This window comes from Pituophis catenifer, unplaced genomic scaffold (assembly GCF_029215685.1).
Source record: "Pituophis catenifer annectens isolate HBS135680 unplaced genomic scaffold, rPitCat1.0.hap2 SCAF_3, whole genome shotgun sequence".
Classification (NCBI taxonomy): Eukaryota; Metazoa; Chordata; class Lepidosauria; order Squamata; family Colubridae; genus Pituophis; species Pituophis catenifer.
The window spans coordinates 66318235-66340641 of NW_027256883.1; the positions used below are offsets into that span (position 1 = coordinate 66318235).

Sequence of the window (22407 nt, forward strand, 5' to 3'; positions counted from 1 at the left end):
CAGGAGGCAGGATAAGGGCTTAGAATGGAGCAGGAGCTACTATTCTGAGTCACTTCCATCACTGCCCATCCTATAAGGATGTCTTTTTTCTATGCTTTTTTTCACTGCAGTCCAAATGTTGCCCATTTTCAAAGTCAAACTCTTTTTTTTTTCATCTATTTTGAGAAAGTTGTCCTATTGACAGATAAATTGACAAGAGTTTTGCACTCCTTTACATGATTTTTCTCATTTTGCTGGGTTAGTAGGAATAAAAAAAGGACCCGCAGCTTGGCAAACAAGGACACGATCTGTAGGGCTGGATTTTAGGTGTAATATCGTGCATCTATAAGATGTCAAGAGGATGTGGTGGCTCAGTAGCTAAGACACTGAGCTTGTTGATCGAAAGATGCGGTTCGAATCCCTAGTGCCATGTAACGGGGTGAGCTCCCATTACTTGTCCCAACTTCTGCCAACCTAGCAGTTCGAAAGCACATAAAAAATGCAAGTAGAAAAATAGGGACCACCTTTGGTGGGAAGGTAACAGCATTCCGTGCGCCTTTGGCATTTAGTCATGCTGGCCACATAACCACAGAGACGTCTTCGGGCAGTGCTGGCTCTTCGGCTCTGAAATGGAGATGAGCACCGCACTCTAGAGTCGGGAACAACTAGCACATATGTGCGAGGGGAACCTTTACGTTATAAAATGTCAGCAAAGGGTAGGGAATACTCTGTTGCAGAGACACAGGAATGCTGCTACCGAATTAGAACAGACAGCCCTGAGCCTACATGGTTTAATGCAATAAAGCATTATAAAAATCAGAAAAAATACCAGCTGTATATTTATAACTGATGGGAAAGGTTAGGGTTTTTGCAGATATCCCTCTTTTTTTAAAAAAAATATATAAATTATCTGAAAAAAGAAGTATCTAATTTTTTTAAAAAAAAAGATGAAGGGAATCTGTTTAGAACCTGGTGCATAAAGTCATTGGTAACCATGAACATCATGTTGTTTACCCTCCTCTAGAATATAATATTGAAAATGTCATTCTTAATTACTGCATTCTTAATCTGCTAGTTAATGTTACAGAGAAGTTTTTTAGCTCATTCATTTCTTTCAACAATAGATACACTGCTGTCTATACTTACTGAGGTACAAAAGATGCAATTGCAATCCTGAAGAGCAGTCATCTTATCCAGTGAATATTCAGATAAGCACAGTTTGCAAGTCACCAAAGACTCCAAGGGCAATTCCCCAACTTCTGCTACTCCGGTTGTCATGGTGCTGAAGCAGATTTCAGTAGCAGAGGACATCAATTTAAACACACACGACAATCCTACAAGATATAAATCAGAATGTGCCAATGAGAATTATTTTGCAAGCTAAAATTTAACATAGCGGAATTTTAAGCAATGTATAAGCTTTGGACGTCTTTCACAGCTCCGTCATTTAACCTGTTCTATAGACTGTTAAATACACTGATAGGGATAACCCACTTATATTTTGTACAAGATAACACAAGTATAATCCCTCCTAATTCTACAGCAGCCTTCATCAATTCAGGTGGAGAAAACACATTCAGATAAATCAACAACATAAGCTTATCAGAAATAAATATTTTCTATCAGAAATGTTCGTAACGTGCCACAAAAGCTATGGCATGGCCCACAACTAGACAAAATGAGCCACTTCCTCAGACTCTACAACAGGAGTGTCAAACTCAAGGCCCAGGGTCCAAATCCAGCCCGTGGGGTGCTTAGATCTGGCTCACGGGGCGGCCCTGGAAACAGCAAAGGACTGTCCGGTGGTTCCTTTGCACGGCCCTCTCAAGCTCCGTTTTTTGTTACAACAGCCTCCTGCAGCTTCTGCTACTGAAAACAGAGCCCGGGTAGGCTGTGCACGCCCCCCAAAGCTTATTTTTGCTGGCAAAGGGCTGTAGAAGGCTGTCTTGGCCAAAAACAAAGCCTAGGTGGGCCTCGTGCAGCTCCCCCTGGCTCCACTGCAGGAAGCTGTCGCAGCTGAAAACGGAGCCCATTCGCTGGCAGAAGGCTGCAGGAGGCTGTCACGGCTGAAAATGGAGCCTCAACAAGTGACGTCGGGCTGGCTATGCCCACCTTGGCTACACCAGACTGGCTATGCCCACCCTAGCTACACCAGACTGGCTATGCCCACCCTGGCTACGCCAGACTGGCCACACCCACCCCAACCACACCCACCCCAGACAACCGAGGTCAAACACAACCCTGATGTGGTCCTCAATGAAATCAAGTTTGACACTCCTGCTCTACAAGCTCAAAATAATCCCTGATGATTCCATAAGACATTGCCCTGTTGATCACTATAGACCAGGCCTGCCAATATGTAGCTTTCCGAGCAGACTTGCACAGTCAACAGACATTTTTAAAAAGTTAATAGATTCACCATTGCTGCCCAAAAGATGTACTGTCAAGAACCTACAAAACTTCCAGGCCACAGTGCCACCACCAGCTCCAGCATTGCTGCCATTCCGTCAGCTGCCAAATATACCAGGTATTCCTTTGTGGCCTGCAACGATTTTTAATTTATCAATCTGACATTTTCCTGTGTACTAATTCTGCAGATCTGCTATGGACTCTGTCCAGTTGGCATCCATCCCAGACCATAAACCCCTAAGGAACCAACAACTTCAACCTGTATATCTATTGAAGCACTACCCAGAAAGATCCAGATTATCCACTGATAGACAGTTCACCTTATGTTTGGGTGATCTATGTAATATGGCCAGAACACTTGATAAAATAGCACAATTTCTCTCCAATCGCTAATCAAAAACAAATGTTTGGTTTACCAAGGATTTTGAGGGAAATGAAGTGCCTGAAGAGATGTTGGCATAAAACACAAAGCGGATACCACCAAGTAGTGTTAAGAGCTCAGGTCTCAGCCTACCCACTGGTGATAAGAGTGGCAAAGTGTCAATTCTTCTCCATGGTGATTGTAACTGCAAGCTTCTGAGTAGAAGCCCTGTTTCATGCGTGGACTACTGCAACATAGGTCTGTTCTTGAAGACCATTTGGAAGTAAGGCTGGTCAAAATGCAGGGGCACAAGCAGTTGTGTATGCATCTTGTGCACTCATGTAACATCTCTGTTACACAAACCGTGTTTGTTATCAATGTGTTCTATACCAATAACTCCTGGGGATCAACTATATATCTCTTCATGGCAAAGACCTTGGCATTCTGAGGGTCAGTTTTTCTTCTGACATTTCTTCCAGCCCTGTAAAATCTGACAGAATGAGTGTTTTTATGTCCTGACAATTAAGTGGTAATTGAAGTAAACAGTTTATTCTATCATGGCTCCTGTCCCTTAAAATGGCTTCCCCACCCCACCCCAATCCCGCAACGGTTCAGTCTGTATCAAACCTGCCAGTCTTCAGAAGATCTTTAAAAACCTCTTTTTCCACAAACATTGGAGCAGGTCACGATATGTCAATCTGTTACATATTATTTGTTTTGTGATATGTGCTTCCTGATATGTGAGTTTACTTTGGGTTCATTTTGTTTGCTTTTTTAGTATAAAAACATCTCGAGTTTTTAATTTCCACTCCCCCTAATCAGTTTCGAGTCCAAATTATAAAGAAGCATAAATACATAAATACTGTAATACACAGAAAATATTTTGGCAATCCCAGCTGGGAGTTTTGGGTGAACTGCAAATCCAAATGGTTTGCCAAGTACCGGAATGAAAAAGTCTGGTTTACTGAAATGCTAGTATCTTGGCTTGAAATCTATTAATGCTGCTGCTTTATACTCTGTACATGTTGAGTTTCTAGAAGCATATATTTTATGAGAAGTGGCCTAAAGACCTCATAAACATTTGCAAACCTAATCAAATTAAATAATGCATAGGTCTGACTTGCCAGCAAACTTGTGTACTGCAATAGCAAACCAACCTTGAAGTTCATCAAGGGTTTTACAAGCCTGCCAGTTACAGACAAGAGTCTAGGAAAGTACCCAGACAGAAAAATGCTGCTATAAAGCAGAAACATGTAAATGATTTCTGCTATACAGACACTTTGATTAAATGTGTTTTATCCAATAGCTTAGCTGCTTTGTTTTCACCCATTATATTTGTCCTTCATGAATACCGGAAGCCAGAACATACATTGCTTTTAAACTTTCTGCAAAGTAAGAACTTGGCTTACACATCGCATTTGTCCGAATATGTTATTGATACACAAAGGCTTTTTCATATTAACAAAATGCAATCTGTGTAACAGATCTCTCATTATTCATCAAAGCATCAAGGAACAATAATTGATGTTTGTGTTGTATCAATCAGCCACTTAAATTTGTATATGCATGTACTACCAGATATTTAATCTTTTTGTACAAAAAAACTAACAATTGTGCCCACTTTCAAATGAAATTTCACAATGAAGGCTCATTGGATTGCAGAATCTCTTTCTATAAAAGTAATTGTCTTCCTCTAACGGCATATAATAACAACTCTTTTACACAACAAACTGTCCCTTTCAAATATTACCAGAAATTTTGGCAATGTCTTTTAGCAAACTCACAATCGACAAGCTACTTTCTATAACTGCTGCAGCTATTCTTATCAGTGAAGCAACAACAGTACACTGACACATCAAAGGTTTTATTTCTTTGGGTTGACAAGTTATTTTCCATTTGATCCATCTATCCATATTCCTCTTGTCTTCTTCAGGGCTCTCTTCCTGGCCAGGCCTTCCTTATTCTATGCCTTGTAAAGTCAGGTACGTATTTGCCGGTTCTCCTAACTACTCAAAATTTCTGCTACCGGTTCTCTGAGCTGCTCAAAATTTCCGCTACCGGTTCTCCGAACTGCTCAAAATTTCCACTACCAGTTCTCCAGAACCTGTCAGAACCTGCTGGATTTCACCCCTGCCTAGGCTCCTGAGTAAGGGAGAACAGAATGATCTGGATGAAATTATTGAACCAGCAATCCCAATTCACTCTTCATTACATGAAGTTTGTTCTTCCTAACTTAAAATAAGCAGCAATTTAGAATCAGAACGTTGTGAAATTCTATTTCCAGTATTATTGTAGTACAGGGACCATATGACATAAGACACAATTGTGTCCTGGAATTCTTAATCAGTATAAAGATACTTTCAAAGAGAACATGGCGTCAGCTTCCAGTGAAATAAGCAGAAGAGTCGCCATGGCTTCATTTTGTAGACTCTCAGCACTTATCTCCAATAGCATCAGCATTTCTGTCCATTCTGCTTAGCAGAAAGCTATTACTTTATCCTGTCGATCTCTGGCATTGTTGAACGTCCTAAGATATCTCGTACACATCAATGTATAAATGCGTCTTTGTTTTGCTGATAAATGCTGTTCCATCAGCAGAATGACACCACTTGATGCAGTTGTATAAAATATACAACCAGGATTTTTTTTTTTTTTTTAAAAATTGATTTATATGCCGCCCTTCTCCGGAGACTCAGGGCGGCTTACAATGTGTTCAGCAATAGCCTTCATCCTTTTGTATATTTATACAAAGTCAGCTTATTGCCCCCACAACTGGGTCCTCAATTTACCTACCTTAGAAAGGATGGAAGGCTGAGTCAACCTTGAGCCTTGGCGAGATTCGAACCTGCAGTAATTGCAGGCAGCTGGTCTTAATAACCAGCTTAATAACAGGGTGCCTTAGACCACTGTACTACCAAGGCTCTTAACTAGGATTAACTAGTTGGATGTCACTAAGCTTTTTATTATTATCTAACCAAGGCATTTATGATTGAAAATAGTAGATTTTTCATCAGAAAATAGAACTAAATTACTGAAAGTCTTTATTTGTAACATTATTGTACATTATTTCTCCATGTGCATATAGGAATTCTCTTTTATGATTTTCTCCCAGGGATTGGCCAGGATCAAACCTGCTTAACTTTACAGCTAACGTGTATAAAAATATTCAGCATGCTGTCTGAATGGGATTCTAAGTACTACAACTCTTAATGTTAAAACAGCAGCCTAATTTTGAGAAAATCATCGTTTGACTAAGAACTTACACTTACTTTGAACTGTTAGTCTAAAAATCTAAATCCTTAATGTATAATAAAGCAAACTTCTTTTTTTATTGGTTTCGGGAAGTTTTATCTTTAACGCTGCAACACAGTGTTTTTCTTTCTAATCTTTCAAGAACATTATGTGTATAGATTATAACAAAGTCTATTTAAAAATTAATTTCCCCACAGAATATTGGGAAAGACTAGAAGAGATAAGCAAATGCTAATGCTTCGTCCATTTAAAAGCACCCAATGTGCAGAATATTTTATGTTGCTTGGAAGCAATAAAACACAACTAACAGGAAAGAGGGGAAAAAAATGAGTGGTAGTATGATGCAGGTATTCAAAATATTTTTACCATCAAGATCTTTGTTATGCATAAAATGTGTTACTTTCCAAAGGCCAACATTTTATTAAAGCAGCTTTTCTCAACTTGGGGGTCCCCCAGAAGTATTAGCTCACTGTCTCGAGAAATGACGCAGATTAAAATGCCAATCATTTTAAGGCATCATGTAAGAGAATGCTGTTGTTCGTTAGTTATATATTCCCTGGCTTTTTCATTGGGCACTAGCTACATTCATGAATTTTTGCAGCTACAATGAAAGCCAAAAATAGCCTATCAAAGATGTCAGCTTCCCTCACCAAGTAAGAATAAATAAGGAGAAAAGAGATTTTACAGCATCATAACAACGGTACCATAATGAATGCATAATGGAATCAAATGCATATCTAAGATATGATACAACAAAGTGAAGGGAGATGACTGACAAGATCAATCTTATTTGAGGGGTCTACTGCACCAATGATGAAAAAGGAATTAAAAGCCAACAAAATACATTATCCTGACATGGATTCAGTTTAATTGATTTTCCAATACTAAATGGAAACTTGAATAAGAGTTTGTCTAATTATGCAATAACAATCCAACCTTTGACAAGCACTAATTCTGAGCCCACATATGAACTGTTCATTTTGCTTTTCATTTGAACAGTGTTTCTCAACCTTGGCAGCTTTAAGATTTGTGGACTTCAATTCCCAGAATTCCTCAGGCAGTACGTCTGGCTGAGGAATTCTGAGAGTTGAAGTCCACATAACTTCAAGTTGACCAGGTTAAGAAACATTACTTTAGAGGCTGGCAGAAAAGAAGATGATCCTGTGACAGTCTGGTAGTTGAAGACCACACAACTTAAAGTTCCAAAGCTGAGAAAGATTGCATTAGATCAGGGGTGTTAAACTCAATTTCATTGAGGGCTGCATCTGAGTTGTGTTTGACCTTGGGGGGCCAGGATGGGAGTGACCAGGGTGGGCATGGCTACCTTGACGTCACTCATGTCGCGGGTACCTGTGGTGGCCCGAGTACTCTGCCAGCGAAAATGGGCCTCCTGCAACCCTCTGCCAGCGAAAATGGAGCTAAAGAAGGCCGGATGCAGCCCTCACAAGCTCTGTTTTTGGCTAGGATGGCCTCCTGCAATGCCCTGCCAAGGAAAAAGGAGCTTGGGAGGGCCACACGGGGCCCTCCCAAGCTCTGTTTTCGCTGGCAGAGGCACTGCGGGCCAGTCCTTTACTATTTCCAGGGCAACCCCGGGATCCTTGAGTTTGACAACCACAGCTGCATTAGATAGAAGTCTTTGATTGAAATCATCCTACATACACTAGGAAAGAAGGAAGGAAGGAAGGAAGGAAGGAAGGAAGGAAGGAAGGAAGGAAGGAAGGAAGGAAGGAAGGAGGGTGGGAGGGAGGGAGGGAGGGAGGAAGGAAGGAAGGAAGGAAGGAAGGAAGGAAGGAAGGAAGGAAGGAAGAAAGAAAGAAAGAAAGAAAGAAAGAAAGAAAGAAAGAGAAAGAAAGAAAGAAAGAAACCCTCAAGTCAAGCACTGTCATTTCTTTCATTATTTCTTTATCATTTTTACCCCATTTTATTATTTATTTATTTATTTATTATTTAATTCAACTTGGACACTGCCTGACTCCAATTGACCCAGGGTACCAACAGTAACATAACTAACACAAATTCAAAACAAATAACATCCTAAACTCAGGACAGTCCCAGAACTATGTACTGTGTTCAAAACAACATCCTTTTTTTCTTAAGTAAGGAGGCCAGTTTTGCACAAGCAACGTTGAGATATTTAGAGATCTAAGGAAGTTTGGCAGAAGCAGGAGTGATACGTCATGCCCACGGCTACTGAAAATAAAGAAAATATGTCAGACGGTAAATAATGCACCAGAGCATTGCCAATGCTTAGATCTATATTCAAAAGCCCTACTAGGCCGAAATCTGCTGCCCATTTTCCCAAATCATCATTTTCCTGTGAAAAAGCTTCCATTTTTCCCCTTGCTGTCCATGTAGCTTTACTAAAGAAATAGTAATGTTCTTTGGCATATTTTATGGTTGCAAATAGCAGAAGATGTCAGTTTTGCTTCCTTTGCCCAGCTCTTCATTATTGTATGACTTCCGTGGCTAACCCTACTTTCCTGCCTGCAAAAGGTCCTTGGGAGATATTCCAGGAGAAAGTTTTACGCCAGGATTTATGTGAAGGGAGTGGAGCCTTCCCAGCAGTCAAAGATGATTGTGCGGTCAGAGTCAGGACACTCAACGTGCCTTGAACAATCTTGTAACCGCAGTAATGAAGGAGGACAGAATTTGGGAGAAAAATTAAAGCAAACTCTTCCCCATCATATTGGACAACAGGGCTACAGGGGGAAAAAAATCAGTACTATCTACAGGTAGTTCTCGACTTACAATCATTCATTTAGTGACTGTTTGAAGTTAGAATGGCACTGAAAAAAAGTGACACAGCTGTTTTTCATACTTATAATATTGCAGGATCCCCAGGGTCACGTGTTCAAAATTCAGATGCTTGGCACCTGGTATGTATTTATGACAGTTGCAGTGTCATATGATCATCTTTTGCGACCTTGGGACAAGCAAAGTCAATGGGGAAACCAGATTCACTTTATAACTGGGTTACTAACTTAAACAATGCAGTGATTTACTTAACAAATGGCCAGAAAGGTTGTAAAATGCGGCAAAACTCACTTAACATCAGTCTCGCTTAGCAACAGGCCTCGCAATTTTGGCCTCACAATTTTGGTCATATGTTGAGGGCAAGCTGTATTCACAAAATTCATGCCATATAGAAAACGAAACTAAATAGAAACGGCTTTGTTTTAATTTGCTACAATTTCAACCCCATTAAAGGTCCTCGGCTTACGACCATAATTGAGCACAAAATTTCTGTTGCTAAGAGAAACATTTGCTAAGTGAATTTTGTCCTCACTTTATGATCTTTCTTGCCACAGTTGTTCAGTGAATTGCTGCAGTTGTTAAGTCAGTAACATGGTTGTTAATTGAATCTGGCTTCCCTGTTGACTTTACTTGTAAGAAGGTCGCAAAAGGGGATTGTATGACCCTGGGACCATGGGACATCATTAATATGAACCAGAGCCAGGCCTCTGAAGTTTGATCAAAATGGCCATGGGAATGCTGCAATGGTCGTAAGTGTGCAAAACAGTCATAAGTCACTTTTTTCAGTGTTGTTCAGGGGTGGGTTCTATTTTTTTTTACTAATGGTTCTGTGGGTGTGGCTTATTTTGTGGGCATGGCTTGGTGGGGGTAATGTGACTGGGTGGGCGTGGGCAACTTTTTTTTTTTTTTTACTATTCAAAGCATTTTTTCTACTACCTTAAGAGGTTGCAGAAAAAAATGCTTTGAAAAGCCTCTGCCGATCAGGCAACTCAGCCAGGATCATCAGAGGCTTTTCAAAGCATTTTTTTTACCACGTCTTCAACTGAAGAGGTTGTAGAAAAAATGCTTTGAAAAGTAAAAAAAAAAAAAAAAAGCCTCTGATGAGGTGGGTGGGTAAGTGAGCCGCAACCGGGCTGGGGACCAGTTCGAGGGCATGGCCAGCCGATGTTATTACCAGTTCTCGGAACTACTTTTTCCTTGCGAACCGGTACGAACCGGGAGCAACCTACCATTGGTGCCATTGTAACTTTGAACAGTCACTAAATGAACTACAGTAAGTTGAGGGGGACCTGAATTACTTATCCATTATTACTTTACCCATTTTCTTCCAAGTCGCAATTGATATCACCTCTCAAAGTCAGTCTCCCGCATGCATTGTAACAGTGATGGCGAACCATTTTGTCACGGAGTGCCAAAAAGGGAGTGTGCGCACAGCACCAAGTGCCAAAAAGGGAGCACTTCGCGCACACATGCTCATCAGAGCCACGACCAGGAAGAGGAGCTGCCCAGGGGGCATGCACGCGCCGGATAAGATACTTCCGGTTTCCAACGCACACATGCATGCTGGCAAGCAAATCTTCCGGTTACTGCCATGCATGCTCACACGCCAATCAGCTGGCCAGCGTGCATGCTCACGCCAGAAAATGGAAGACTAGCTCTTCCAGTTTTTGGCACTGCCGCACGCACAAAGGCCAGCTGATCGTCGTGTGTGAATGTGCCCTAGAAACCCGGAAGAGGAACGGGTGACGCTGTGCGTGCCAGGGAACATGGCTTCGCATGCCACTTTGGCCACACGTGCCGTAAGTTCACCATCACGGCATTATAATGATATTTTACAGAATTCCCAGACTAGCTATATTAGGTGAAAATCCAAGGAATTACAGTTGCAACAGTTTGAAAAATTCTGGGATTGGAGAAAGCTGTTAGTCAGCTTGGTAATCCAGACAAGAAGCAGACTCAGAACTATCTACTCTATTTTATTGTAAGATTACGTGAACAAAATCTTCCAAGTCTGAAGGTAGATTTGAAGGGCAGCTACAGCGAGCTTTAGCCGCAGAAACCCTATTTTGTCTATCCTAGCTTTCAGATGTCTCCCTTCAGGCCCCTTGCTTTGCCGTGCAAATTCCTGGAACGGTCATGTGGGTGTTGTTGTCAAAGAGCTCATACAATCCTGACTCAGAGCAGCGATAGATTCAAGGCTAACTCCCTTTTCTTGTTGTAGATATCAATCAGATCTTTATTAAGGTCACAGACCAGCATCAGGAGAGTGGAATATAAACAATAATTTTTAAAAGGCTGAAAATATTATATACCTACGCAAACACCCACACGCAGCATCATAAGGAGGATGGCATTCGCAGGATTAAAAAAAAACCTATAGAAGATCGAAGTTTAATTTAAAAAAATAGCTAACAATATTTTAAAAAAACTTTAAAAATGTTTAAAAACAGTCTAGAGGGAGAGGTAGGAACATGATATGGATTCAGGGGAACTTAAAATCTAGTATAGGGCAGACTAAATCTATCACAATGCAAGGAATTCTTAAACAACAAATTAAATGCTCGTTAAGATTAGTTTATGACACAGGTCTGCAATGATGCACTGCTGCCCAGAACCTGGCAACATTATAAATTGTAGCAGGATTAGGATCTGCAAGCAACAGGAAGATGTGGAATTGTCCTATGTGCTCTAGGTATTTATATTGTAATGGTGAAATGACATTAGTATGGATCTCTCTGTAATACAGGCACTGGAAAAGTACATGCTGTGTTGCTCCTGTGAGTCCCGAGTTACAAAAGCATTGTCTCTCTGGGTAAGGGATTTTCCTGTTATCAGCCTTCAAGGACAGCTGAGGGCATCACATTGTACCAGGGTAAAGGTCTCTGGTGGTTAGGTATTTTTAGTTAAGCATGTCACCAGGGAGACAGAGTACCTATTGGATTCATTGGCAATAAAGTTTGGGGACTTGGCTAGCTCCAATTACTGCTCTGTGTCTGTTACACACTGTTTAATGAGAGCTTTGGCCTGATTGTCATAAATGGAAAACTTGAAGAGAAGCCCAAGGATGAGATTTTAGTTGCCACTGGGTTTTTTTTTCCCCCAAAGTGGACCGAAAGTCATCCCTCATAGTTAATGAGGCAAGACCAAAGGTGAAAATTGGGTTTTAATTGGGTTGTTTTTAATATCTTGGGCCGAAATTATTTAATTGTTTTTTAAATTGTTTTTAAATTTTATATGTAATGTTTTATCTTGGCTGTACACCGCCCTGAGTCCCGCAGGAGAAGGGCGGTATAGAAATAAAATAATAATAATAATAATAATAATAATAATAATAATAATAATAATAATAATAATAATAATAATAATAAAAAAGAAAGAAAGATAGGACCCAATCTGGGTTGGTCATCCAGTGGTTTTATCTTCTGAGCTTTTGGACGTGAGCCCTATCTTCAGTGCACACACTCTGCTAGAGAGAAGTTTCCTGAAGATGGGCTCCAATATGAGGCTGAAAGCTTGGAAGACAAAACTGCTGGTCCCAGTGGATTCAGATTGGATACTGCAATATTATCCTGGGACACGTATATTCACCTTCATTCGTGAAAAAAAGCATAGTCTGAGCTAATAATTGAGTATGTCACCCACACTCTAGATTATACTTTCATGAGGCCTGTCTCCAGTCTCAGGATGAGATTACCCATTTCGGAACTTGCATGGCTGATCTTAGAAATTTAGATTGAACAAGTACTATTGATGCAGAATTGGGAAGGGGCGCAGGAGCACCATAAAGTAGTTGTGTTATTGGCTTAGCTTCAAATAGTTCGAGTGCAGCAGGTATACAGTAGCCACCTCTTGAGTAATTTGAGGATGACATTTTCAGCAGTGTATTCTCCATGGAGTTCCCTATGCTTGGCAGAATGAAGGACTATTCCCAGGTATTTGCAACAGGAGATCTGCTCAACCTTGTGGCCATCTATCCTCCAGGAGTGGTTCTTGGGCTTTTTGGCAAATGTCATGCTTTTGGTTTTCTGATATTTGAGCACCAGTTGGCCTCCTTGCATTACTGGGTTAGTGTTCTCAAGGTTCTTCTAAGGTCAATAGATGCTTTTGAAAGTATTGCTACAGTGTCTGTATAGAGTAAAATGTATGCATGAGATGTATGTCTTCCAGCAACTTCTAAGTGTTGGTTTGGGTATGTGTGAAAGTTCATGTTGAGAAGACGGCCCACCATGAAGTTAATACAGAAACTGAATAACATTGGGGTCAGTATAAAGCCTTGCTTTATGCCTTACTCAGTTCCAATGGCACTGGTGAGATGGTCCCGGGAGTTACATCTTATTTTGAGTGAAGTCCCTTCATGTAGCACACCTATTAAATGAAGTAGATGTTGATCGGTCAAGGAGGCTTCTAGTTTTTCCCACAATTTAGGATATTGGGATATAGAATCAAAAGTTGCTTTGAAGTCTATGAAAGCAGCATATAGGGAAGCTGTGTTGAGGGAGAAACATTTTTCAGTGAGATTGTAGAATACAAGGCCAATTTACCATTGGATCAATGGTAGATTGGTCTTCCCGAAAGTCAGATTGCTTCTCTGTTCCAGCCAGTACTGGTGTTTCCATTGTAGTGTCTTGCATAAAGTTTGCTGATTATGTTGAGGAGGCTAATTAGTCTATAATTGTCAGGATCACCCTTTACATTGTAAATGAAGAAATCAGTTTCCCTAGAAATATTTCCATAATTTCCCAGTTTCCCAGAGGTGATGAAGATAGATGAAACAAGGCTTCCAGATTTTTTTTTTTTTTAATTTGATTTATATGCCGCCCTTCTCCAGAGGCCTGGGAAATTCTTCAGAGGCCTGGGAAAGTTTAAAGGGAAGTTAGCAGTCTTCGATACAATTTTATTGAAGCAATAATTCAGCACCAGAGGTCAGTTTCAGAATTTAGAACTGGGTTTAGAACCAAATCAGATCCAATAAGTTAACAGTTAGGATTCCTAGTCAAAAACAAACTTTCATAAATTCTTCCATTTGAATTTTCTCAACAGTTATCTGAGTTGGGAATAAAGAAAAAGTGGATATATATGTATCTTTATGCCCACTGAAATTTTCTCTCCAGGAGTTTAGATACCTCCAAATCCTTTTCAAAGGCACTGTGTCATTGCAGTGAAAATCCATTTTAAAGACAAGTGTGTGGCATCTGAACAAAAATAGGGCAAGACTGATAATACAAAGATCATTCCTGTCCATAAAAAGACAAAGTTGATATACTAACATATGTTTCGGGGTGGGGGGGGGAGTACCAGCCACCATTGCCATCTGGTTCAGTCTAGCCAAGAACAGAAGTATAATACAAGTAGTCCTTGACTTATAACAGTTCACTTAGTAACTGTTCAAAGTTACAATGGCACTGAAAAAAATGACTTATGACCATTTTTCACACTTATGACCGTTGCAGCATCCCCATGGTCACCTGATTTACATTTGGATGCTTGCAACTGACTCACATTTTATGACGGTTGCAGTGTCCCAGAGTCATGTGATCCCCTTTTGTGACCTTCTGACAAGCAAAGTCAACGGGGGAAACCGGATTCCCTTCACAAATTAGCACTAGTTACTAATTTAACAACTGCACTGATTCACTTAACAAATGTGGCAAGAAAACTCAAAATGGGGCAAAACCTCCGTACTTTCCGCCGGGCTCTGAAGACTTTCTTGTTTCAGCGAGCCGGGCTGGCTTAAAATTTTAATTGATTAATTTTATGGGTAAGGGGTTTTAAAATCGGAAAGCCAAATTGGATTTAATTATTTTTAAATTATTTTAATTTTTTATACTGCATGTATTTTAACCCTGGCTGTTCACCGCCCTGAGTCCTTCGGGAGAAGGGCGGTATAAAAATTTAAATAAAATAAAAGAACAAAAACAAATTTCACATATATAGCAATAGAAATTTTGGGCTCAATTGTGGACTACCTGTATGGTTCTTTATTACACTTATGGACCAGAATTATGTAGGTTAATAAAATAAATGAATTCGGTTTCAAATTAAATACAATATAAACATACAATTGTAACTACATCTTCAAGGCAATCAAATAATGGCAAGTTTTATAGATGGTCTTACATTGTTTTGCTCCATTCAAGGAAACTAAATTATATTAGCCTGACAGGAGCTGAGCAGCTATACATAAAGACTGTTAAATTAAATTCAAAAGAGCAGGCATAGGACACGAAAGCAGTCTCAAATCACTGACTTCTACCTAAAGTGGGAATAATACATTGTCCATATACTCAAGCAACATTCTGCCGCCTCTTCCCAGGAAGAGCAATCTTCTTAATGGATGACTCATATTTGTGTATTTCTAAATGCCTCATTAACCCCATGACTACAGTAGAGGAAGAGAGACAAAACAATATATCATTCCTCACCTTTCCAATACTGAAATGTCAATATTTATAAGTGGGAGTAAGCTTGGGTACAAAAACCAAAAAGCTTATAACAGTAAGGTTACCATTCCATCATGCCTCTTTGTGATCATCGTCACCTCGAAATCCAATAAGTAACAATAACAGCTCCAAAACAGTACAGGTAATCTTGGACTTTGCAACCATTCATTTAGTGGCTGTTCGAACTTACAATCATTTTTCATACTTCCAACCACTGCACCATCCCCATGGCCATATGTTCAAATTTCACATGCTGGGCAATTGGGTTCATATGTATGATGGTTGCAGTGTCCCAGGGGGATCACATGATCACCTCTTGTGACCTTCTGACAAGCAAAGTCAATGGGGAAGCTAGATTCCCTTAACAGCCATGGTATTAACCTAACAACTGCAGTGTCTCACTTAACAACTGTGGCAAGAAAGGTCATAAAATGGGACAAAACTTACTTAACGACTGTCTTGCTTAGAAATACAAATTTTGGGTTCGATTGCGGTCGTAAGTGGAGGACTACCTCTGCAGAGATCCTTGCACTAAATAAAAAGCTTAGTTCAATGAGCCACATAGTTTTTGTCAAGCATCAGTCATAAACAAGAGCAGAGATCCTGGACCTCCCAGAATCCACATTCAAGGCTGCTGCTACAGCTGAATTTTCTTCTCACAAAATTCCGTGGAAGCATTTCCACTAGCTTTAGTGTGGTCAGAAGTGGAGGAAAACGAAGGTAGATAACAAAAACATTGCATCCAGTCTGGACCAAAGCTTGACAATCTTTGTAAGGAAGCCAGGGCATTGTGGTATTGGAAAGGAATGTAGTATTATCTATGCCAAGTCTTGTGGATATCATAAATGCTAGTATCTCCAGATAAAGGTCAACAGCACTGTTCAGGTTCACTAACCGATTTACAGAACCGAAACTCCTGGAACAAAAGAACAGCAATTTATCAAAGCAGAGACTGGAGGACTCCTTTGTGCCAAGAGGCACATTCAGTCTTGTACGGAATGTCAAGCAGTGGGCAGGGCCCAAAGAGAAAGAGGTATGGGCACAAATATCCCCCAGTGCTAATTTTCTAGCAGATTAATCGCTCGTTTATTCAAATGACACCAAAATTTTATACTGTCCTGTTCTACATCATGATAAAACCCTGATTCAATTCCCTAACAGTGAAACTGGGCTGGGTAAGTTACTATAAACCAACTAAAGACAAAGAAAAAGAAAAGAAAAATTATAGGATCAAAGCACTCTAATTCCATCCCTTTTCATTAGCATTAGAGTGCAATCGACTAAACAAAATGTGCAGAATAATTGGATGATGATGTAGCTTCTCGCTAAAAATCAGGGGCGGACTTTATTTTTTACCAATTTTCACAAGAAAATGAAGAGGGGGGTCCTGTACCTGTAGGAAAAGATATGTTTCGCCCTAAAGTTGCTAAAGCTTGACCTAGACCTTAAAACCATTTCTAGTCACATAGTATTTCTTACCCTACTCAGCTATAGGCTGCTTTCATAATATCAATGGAAATTTTACCCTATTGTTCATCATAAAAGAATTTGGAAGTATAACAGCTTAAGCCAGTTTAATGAAAACCACATACTGTACATTTTATGATTCGGCATTCAAATACATGAGTGTATCAAGACAGGAACTTCACCACTACACTTGGCCATATCATTTTCAAATTAAAATTTAGTTTTAGACTTTCTTGTTACTGTGCAGTAAAGATCAATTAAGTCCCTCCTGAAAGACTCTTTTATATAAAAAAACAAAGACAGCAAACTTTGAGCCCAGAGTTATTTGGCACAGACAACTAAGTCAACATTTGGAACTTTGCTCCTTTACCTACTACTGAACAATACTCAGAATTGTCTCTTAATGAGGTTGAAAGTACAGGGGATCCCAAAACTTTTGTGTTCAGAAATGTCAGCAGAGAATAAAATAAATATCATATTACTCCTGGATTTATTGTTTAAACATATTTGCCTTTGCCTCACGGTTAGGTACTCTGTATCTTTTTTCGGTAAGCTAATGATTGTTGTTTCTACTCACCAAACCTTAAGGAGAACGAAGACAATGTCCAAAGTGAGCCATAGAATTATGTTTTTTAAGACCTGAAGTCCTAATTAATTTAGTGCCTCCCACTTGGAGGAGGAGTCAAGTGATAGTGATAAGGCAGGGTGCACTGGAATTCTTGCTTATAATCAATAAATTAGGAACATGAAGCATTCTAGCTTAGCACATTGAGAGAAGTCAGCTAGTTAATTTCTAATTCCCATGGCTGGAAAAAAAAATCCTCTTTGAGAAAATTCCAGGCTGCTTTTGGCTAATTCAGAGGCAAATGAGTTTTTGTAGTCAGTTATGGATGTGTTGAAGTGGAGACTAGACAATAATTTGCTGGGAATGCTTTAATTTGTATTCCTACACTCAGCAGTGTTGGATTTGTTAGCCCCTTTTAATGATTCTATTCTCATCCATAACAATTATGTCTCCCTTAGTTCATACAGGCTTTGGTCTTCTTCCAATTCAGGCTTTCTTCCCTTAGCTCTACCAAAATAAACACAGATCTGAATCACATACAAAAAGAAGAAGAAGAAGAAGAAAGACCCCATCTGTTATTCAAAACATTTGGCAGAGCTGATCCAGTTTTCCATGTTGCACCTGAATAAAAATGAGCTCAGTCAAGTTTACTGATTGCAGGCTATTAGCCACAATTTAACAGAAAAAGTCTGGGCTCTTCGTATCTCAATATTCCAAAGTCCTTAGCGTGTCTGCAGACTGAATTAGGGACTTCACTTTGTCATTTTATCTTTGCTCATTACCATGCAATGTGGAACTTACTCATATTAGCATACCTCTACTGAAAGCAACGGATTAATAGGAAAGCTCAAAAACATCCAGCTCTCCAAGGAGTGAGGAAGATAGGAGAAGAGAGTTCCAAGTTCCAAGGTTAATAGTAATATTTACAAAGAGTTCTCAGATAGAACTAGTCCGTCTATCAACCCATTTCACCTGTTTCCAGAGCCAGTGGTTGTAATACTATAGTTTTTACCTCTCCAGTCCTCTTATTTGCCAGATAATGAGACCTGTCCTGGTCCTACTATATTGTAAGGTTGCTTGTGGGGGAAAAGTGGATATAGACTAAGCTTTGAGAGCAATGCTGATTTTCAAGAGCAAATATGAAAGACTGGGGATGACATGATAGCAGTGTTCCAATATCTCAGGGGTTGCCACATAGAAGAGGGGGGGTCAACCTATTCCCCAAAGCATCTGAAGGCAGAACAAGAAGCAACAGCGAGAAACTAATCAAGAAGAGAAGCAACCTAGAATTAAGCAGAAATTTCTTGATAGTTAGAACAATTAATCAGTGGAACAGCTTGACTTCAGAGATTGTGGTGTTCCACACTGGAGATTTTTAAGAAGAGATTGGACAAACATTTGTCTGGCATCTCCTTCTTGAGCAGGGAGTAGGACTAGAAGACCTCCAGGATTCCTTTCAATTCTGTTATTCTGTACAATAGTGGGTGAGGTTGTTATAGTGGGGTGAGGAGCTTGCCTGAAACCCTGCCTCTGCCCTTCAGTTTCTGCCAGTATCACAGTATCTAAGCAAACATTCATCCAAAGAAGGTAAACACTGCACACATATTGTATACTGTGCAGAAATGGTAGGTAGCAAGGGTTACAATTAGTGCCTGAAGATTGTGAAAATGCCAGCAGGTATGATACTAAATTTCTCTTACTCGTGCATAAATCCGGTTTGGGTCATCCCAACCAGGCTAAGATGAAAGTGAAAGAATCAAAATTACACAAGCATAGGCTGTACGAAGTCTCTGAAACTGTGTTTCCAGAAGTAAAGCAATGTATGTTGCATTTACACAAGTATTTTTTAAAAAAAGAAGTTCAAAGCACTTAACTGAAATTCAAACTCTGAGGGTTTATTAGCTCCTTTGTGACACACAATAATATTTCAAAGGCAAAGCAGAAACAACTGCTTTGTACCAAGACCATCACACAAGGATTTGGTTTCCAAGAGATCTATAAATATGTAAACACACATTTCATTTTCTGCTTAGAAAATGGTAATTGTGTTAAAAGACAGACCTCCATATACTACTTATTCAATATTTGCCAGTCTACCTACCACTGTACTGTACTTTCTAAATTACTGAACAAATAAAATGTCCCTTACAAACTGGTGATTTTTTTCACAGACAAGTTACAGATAAACTGTATTGCCAATTTTATCCACAAGCCACAATAAATGAGTATGTTTTCAGACAGACCCTCTCATTCATCCCTTTTATATTATCTTTTTGCATAAATTGTTAAGTTTCCATTTCAAATGGATGAGCCTGTAACCTTAGCCATTTGAGTTTCATTTTCCCTACAGATAAAATTACTCTTTTTAAATGCTGCACTGATCAAATCGTCCTTTTGTCAGAGATACCCATGCACAAAACACATATATTTACAGGCACAAAACTGTGTTGCAGTTTGAACCCTGGCACTGAACATCTAAAAATATTTTTTTGCCTCAGTTTTCTTAGTATTACACTACCCACGGTTTAAGTTTAAGCAAGCATGATTTCTGTTTTAAGATTCCCCCATCTGAAAATGGAAAAAAAAAAAAAACCTACACAGCTCTGAATCAACAGTCCTTGCTCTTAAGAAATGCAGATCTTTCTGACATACCTTACAAACGGAGAGGAGGATTCCCTCTTCGGCGCTGGACTTTTCAACAGCTTTACTCACATTTCAATAGTTCCAAGACATGTCACAGCCAGCAAGAGCTCAGACTGAAAAAATAAAACAATTTCCCCCTTTCCGTCCTTCTTCCTTGCTGCATGGGAAAGCTTTACACGCTATAGACTTGAAAGTGCACTCATCTCCCTCCCTCTCGTCACTACAAGAAATAATCTCCTCCCTGCTATTAGAAGCATGTTACCATTATCTCTTAAAGCACATGTCACCACACATATGCAAAAGCTGTGTGAAAGCTATACTTATTTATATAGGAAGCACGAGCCACAGCACTTCCTAGTTCCCAAGTCCCATTTCAACGGCAGGTGATTATTTTTAACCCTCCCAGAGGCTGGCTAATGCCTAACTTACCTTTTTATTTTTTTATTTTAATTAAGAGCAAATTCTTCCTGAATTCTAACTGGGTAGTCCAGGAAAGCTATCAAAACATTTTGTTTGAGCTGTAATTAAAGAGTTGGATCACAACTGATTTGGAACGCGCGGATGCACACACGCACACACACACATACACACAAAGACAAAAGCATCATAAGCTTTTGATTAGAGCTGCTGCTTTTTATTTCCTCCAGACTTCTTGGTCTTTAACTGTTGTGAGAGACGCAGAAACACAACAAAGAGTATCATAAGGGCTGCATCCACTGAATTTCTTTACGTTATACACATCTATTAATGGTACAGCCAATGTGTTTAGAGATGGGTTATGCTGCTCAGAATTCATTTTTCTGTTGTCTTATACAGCACCCCAAAGTTTAGTCGTGGGAGAGGAACTACACTGAATGTAACACACAAAAGCAACATTAGATTGATGTAGTAGTGGTTAAGATGCTAACTAGAAACTGGGAGACTGAATTTGAGTTCTCCCTTAGACATGAAATCTGGCTGCGTGACTTTGGCAAGGAACCTTCTCTCGGCCCAACCCACCTCACACAACTATTATTGTGGGGAAAGTAGGGACCAGATGCATTATGTTATGTCTCCTTGACTGTATGCCTCCAAATTAAAGATCGGAAAGAAATGTAAGATTAGATTGATAGATAGATAGATAGATAGATAGATAGATAGATAGATAGATAGATAGATAGATAGGGTTAGGGTTAGGGTTAGGGTTAGGGTTAGGGTTAGGGTTAGGGTTAGGGTTAGGGTTAGGGTCGGATGGGGACAGACAGACAGACATGTAAATGTTATCAGTGTAAAAATATATAATGGTGCCATATCCTGAAATATTAAACCTATGAGGCTTTCCTATTGCTGAACTGAAATGCTATCTTTCCTCCCCTCATTGAATCAGCATGAAATTTGTCTTGCCTGGGAAGTCTGAAGAAGTGTCAAAAGCTACCCTAAACTTTTCCAGCCATTTACCAGTGGTTGTTGTTCAATTGGTTTCGGGGGAGGGGGGGAAGCATAAGCTATAAGAGAAATAGGAGCATAGATGACTTTGCACTAAGATGGAGTGCATGTTCTAAGTCACTTTTAACTGGATTTCTGCAATAAGCCATAAAAAAACTGAGATATTCTTTTTCTGATTATGAGTCTGATGTTCCTTATTATGAAAACAATCCATTTGCCAAGACTGAATGCCTTTCAGAACTTCAGTGCAGTGTAACATGACTACCTACAACTGCTGCACATCGGACGTCAGATAGTATCATTTCTGGCAAGCAAATTCCAAAGCATCTATATATATATAAATACGGACCATGCAAATCTGCAAAATGTTATATAATCTATTATTGGTATATAAACAGCCCAGCCTTAATTTTATACAGTCTAATTCTATTATTGTTTCTTAATAATAGGCTACTGTGTTTATTGGACATTCTTCCTGAATACACATGTAGTAGTATTGTAGCGTAATTGTTATTTAATCACAGGTTACAACAAAGCAAAATGTTAAATGCTTCCATACCATGTTAACTAGGTTTGAGCTACTTCTCCAGAATCTAGCAAAGTGTGTTAAGAACTGTTACACTGAATTTGTAGGTGAGTGATTTTTCTCCTTCCTTTTACAACTAACACTGTGTCTAAAAATTAGCAAAGAAGGTATTTCTATTTTTCTATCTGACAGGAAATCATGAAAAATCAGAATTTCCAAGTAGAGAGAGAACTTTAAACAGGTACAATGACAACACTGTAGCTTCTCTGTAGAGCCAGTTGAATGCATGGGAAGAAGGAAGCCGGATTGCTTATTCCCTTTCATAGTTCAAGCTGACCACAGAAATGGTGTATGCTATATAGAAACACAGAAGATTTCTGAGTATAAAGGGTTTAGATGACCCTCCTCATCCTTTCACCTGGAAAAGTGAGGGACTGGCAAAGTCAGGATCATGCAGCCACTGCTTCAAGGAACTATTACAAAGTTGAAATGTCCAAAAACTTAATTCTTCTCACAGTTCCTGCTGGGAAAGGTCAGGTAGAAGCAAAATCAATTGAGTCCCACTGCTCCAAGATAAATAGTGTGT

General features: G+C 39.5%; 1 protein-coding gene across 2 annotated transcripts in view; it reads right to left on the reverse strand.

Annotated features, from left to right (window-relative positions):
• The window catches only part of RNF144B (ring finger protein 144B), a 56170-nt gene extending 36016 nt beyond the window's left edge, over positions 1-20154 (reverse strand). The window contains exons 1-2 of one of the 2 annotated variants that reach the window (XM_070940663.1): positions 19880-20154; positions 1126-1313 (exon numbers count right to left, since the gene is read on the reverse strand). In XM_070940663.1, coding sequence (XP_070796764.1) covers positions 1126-1290 — 165 coding nt within the window. In that variant the 5' untranslated portion in view covers positions 1291-1313; positions 19880-20154. Of the gene's footprint in view, positions 1-1125; positions 1314-13044; positions 13103-19879 lie in introns of those variants that run through there. The other variant, XM_070940664.1, reaches the window with a different exon arrangement.
• Between the last annotated feature and the right edge of the window lie 2253 nt (positions 20155-22407).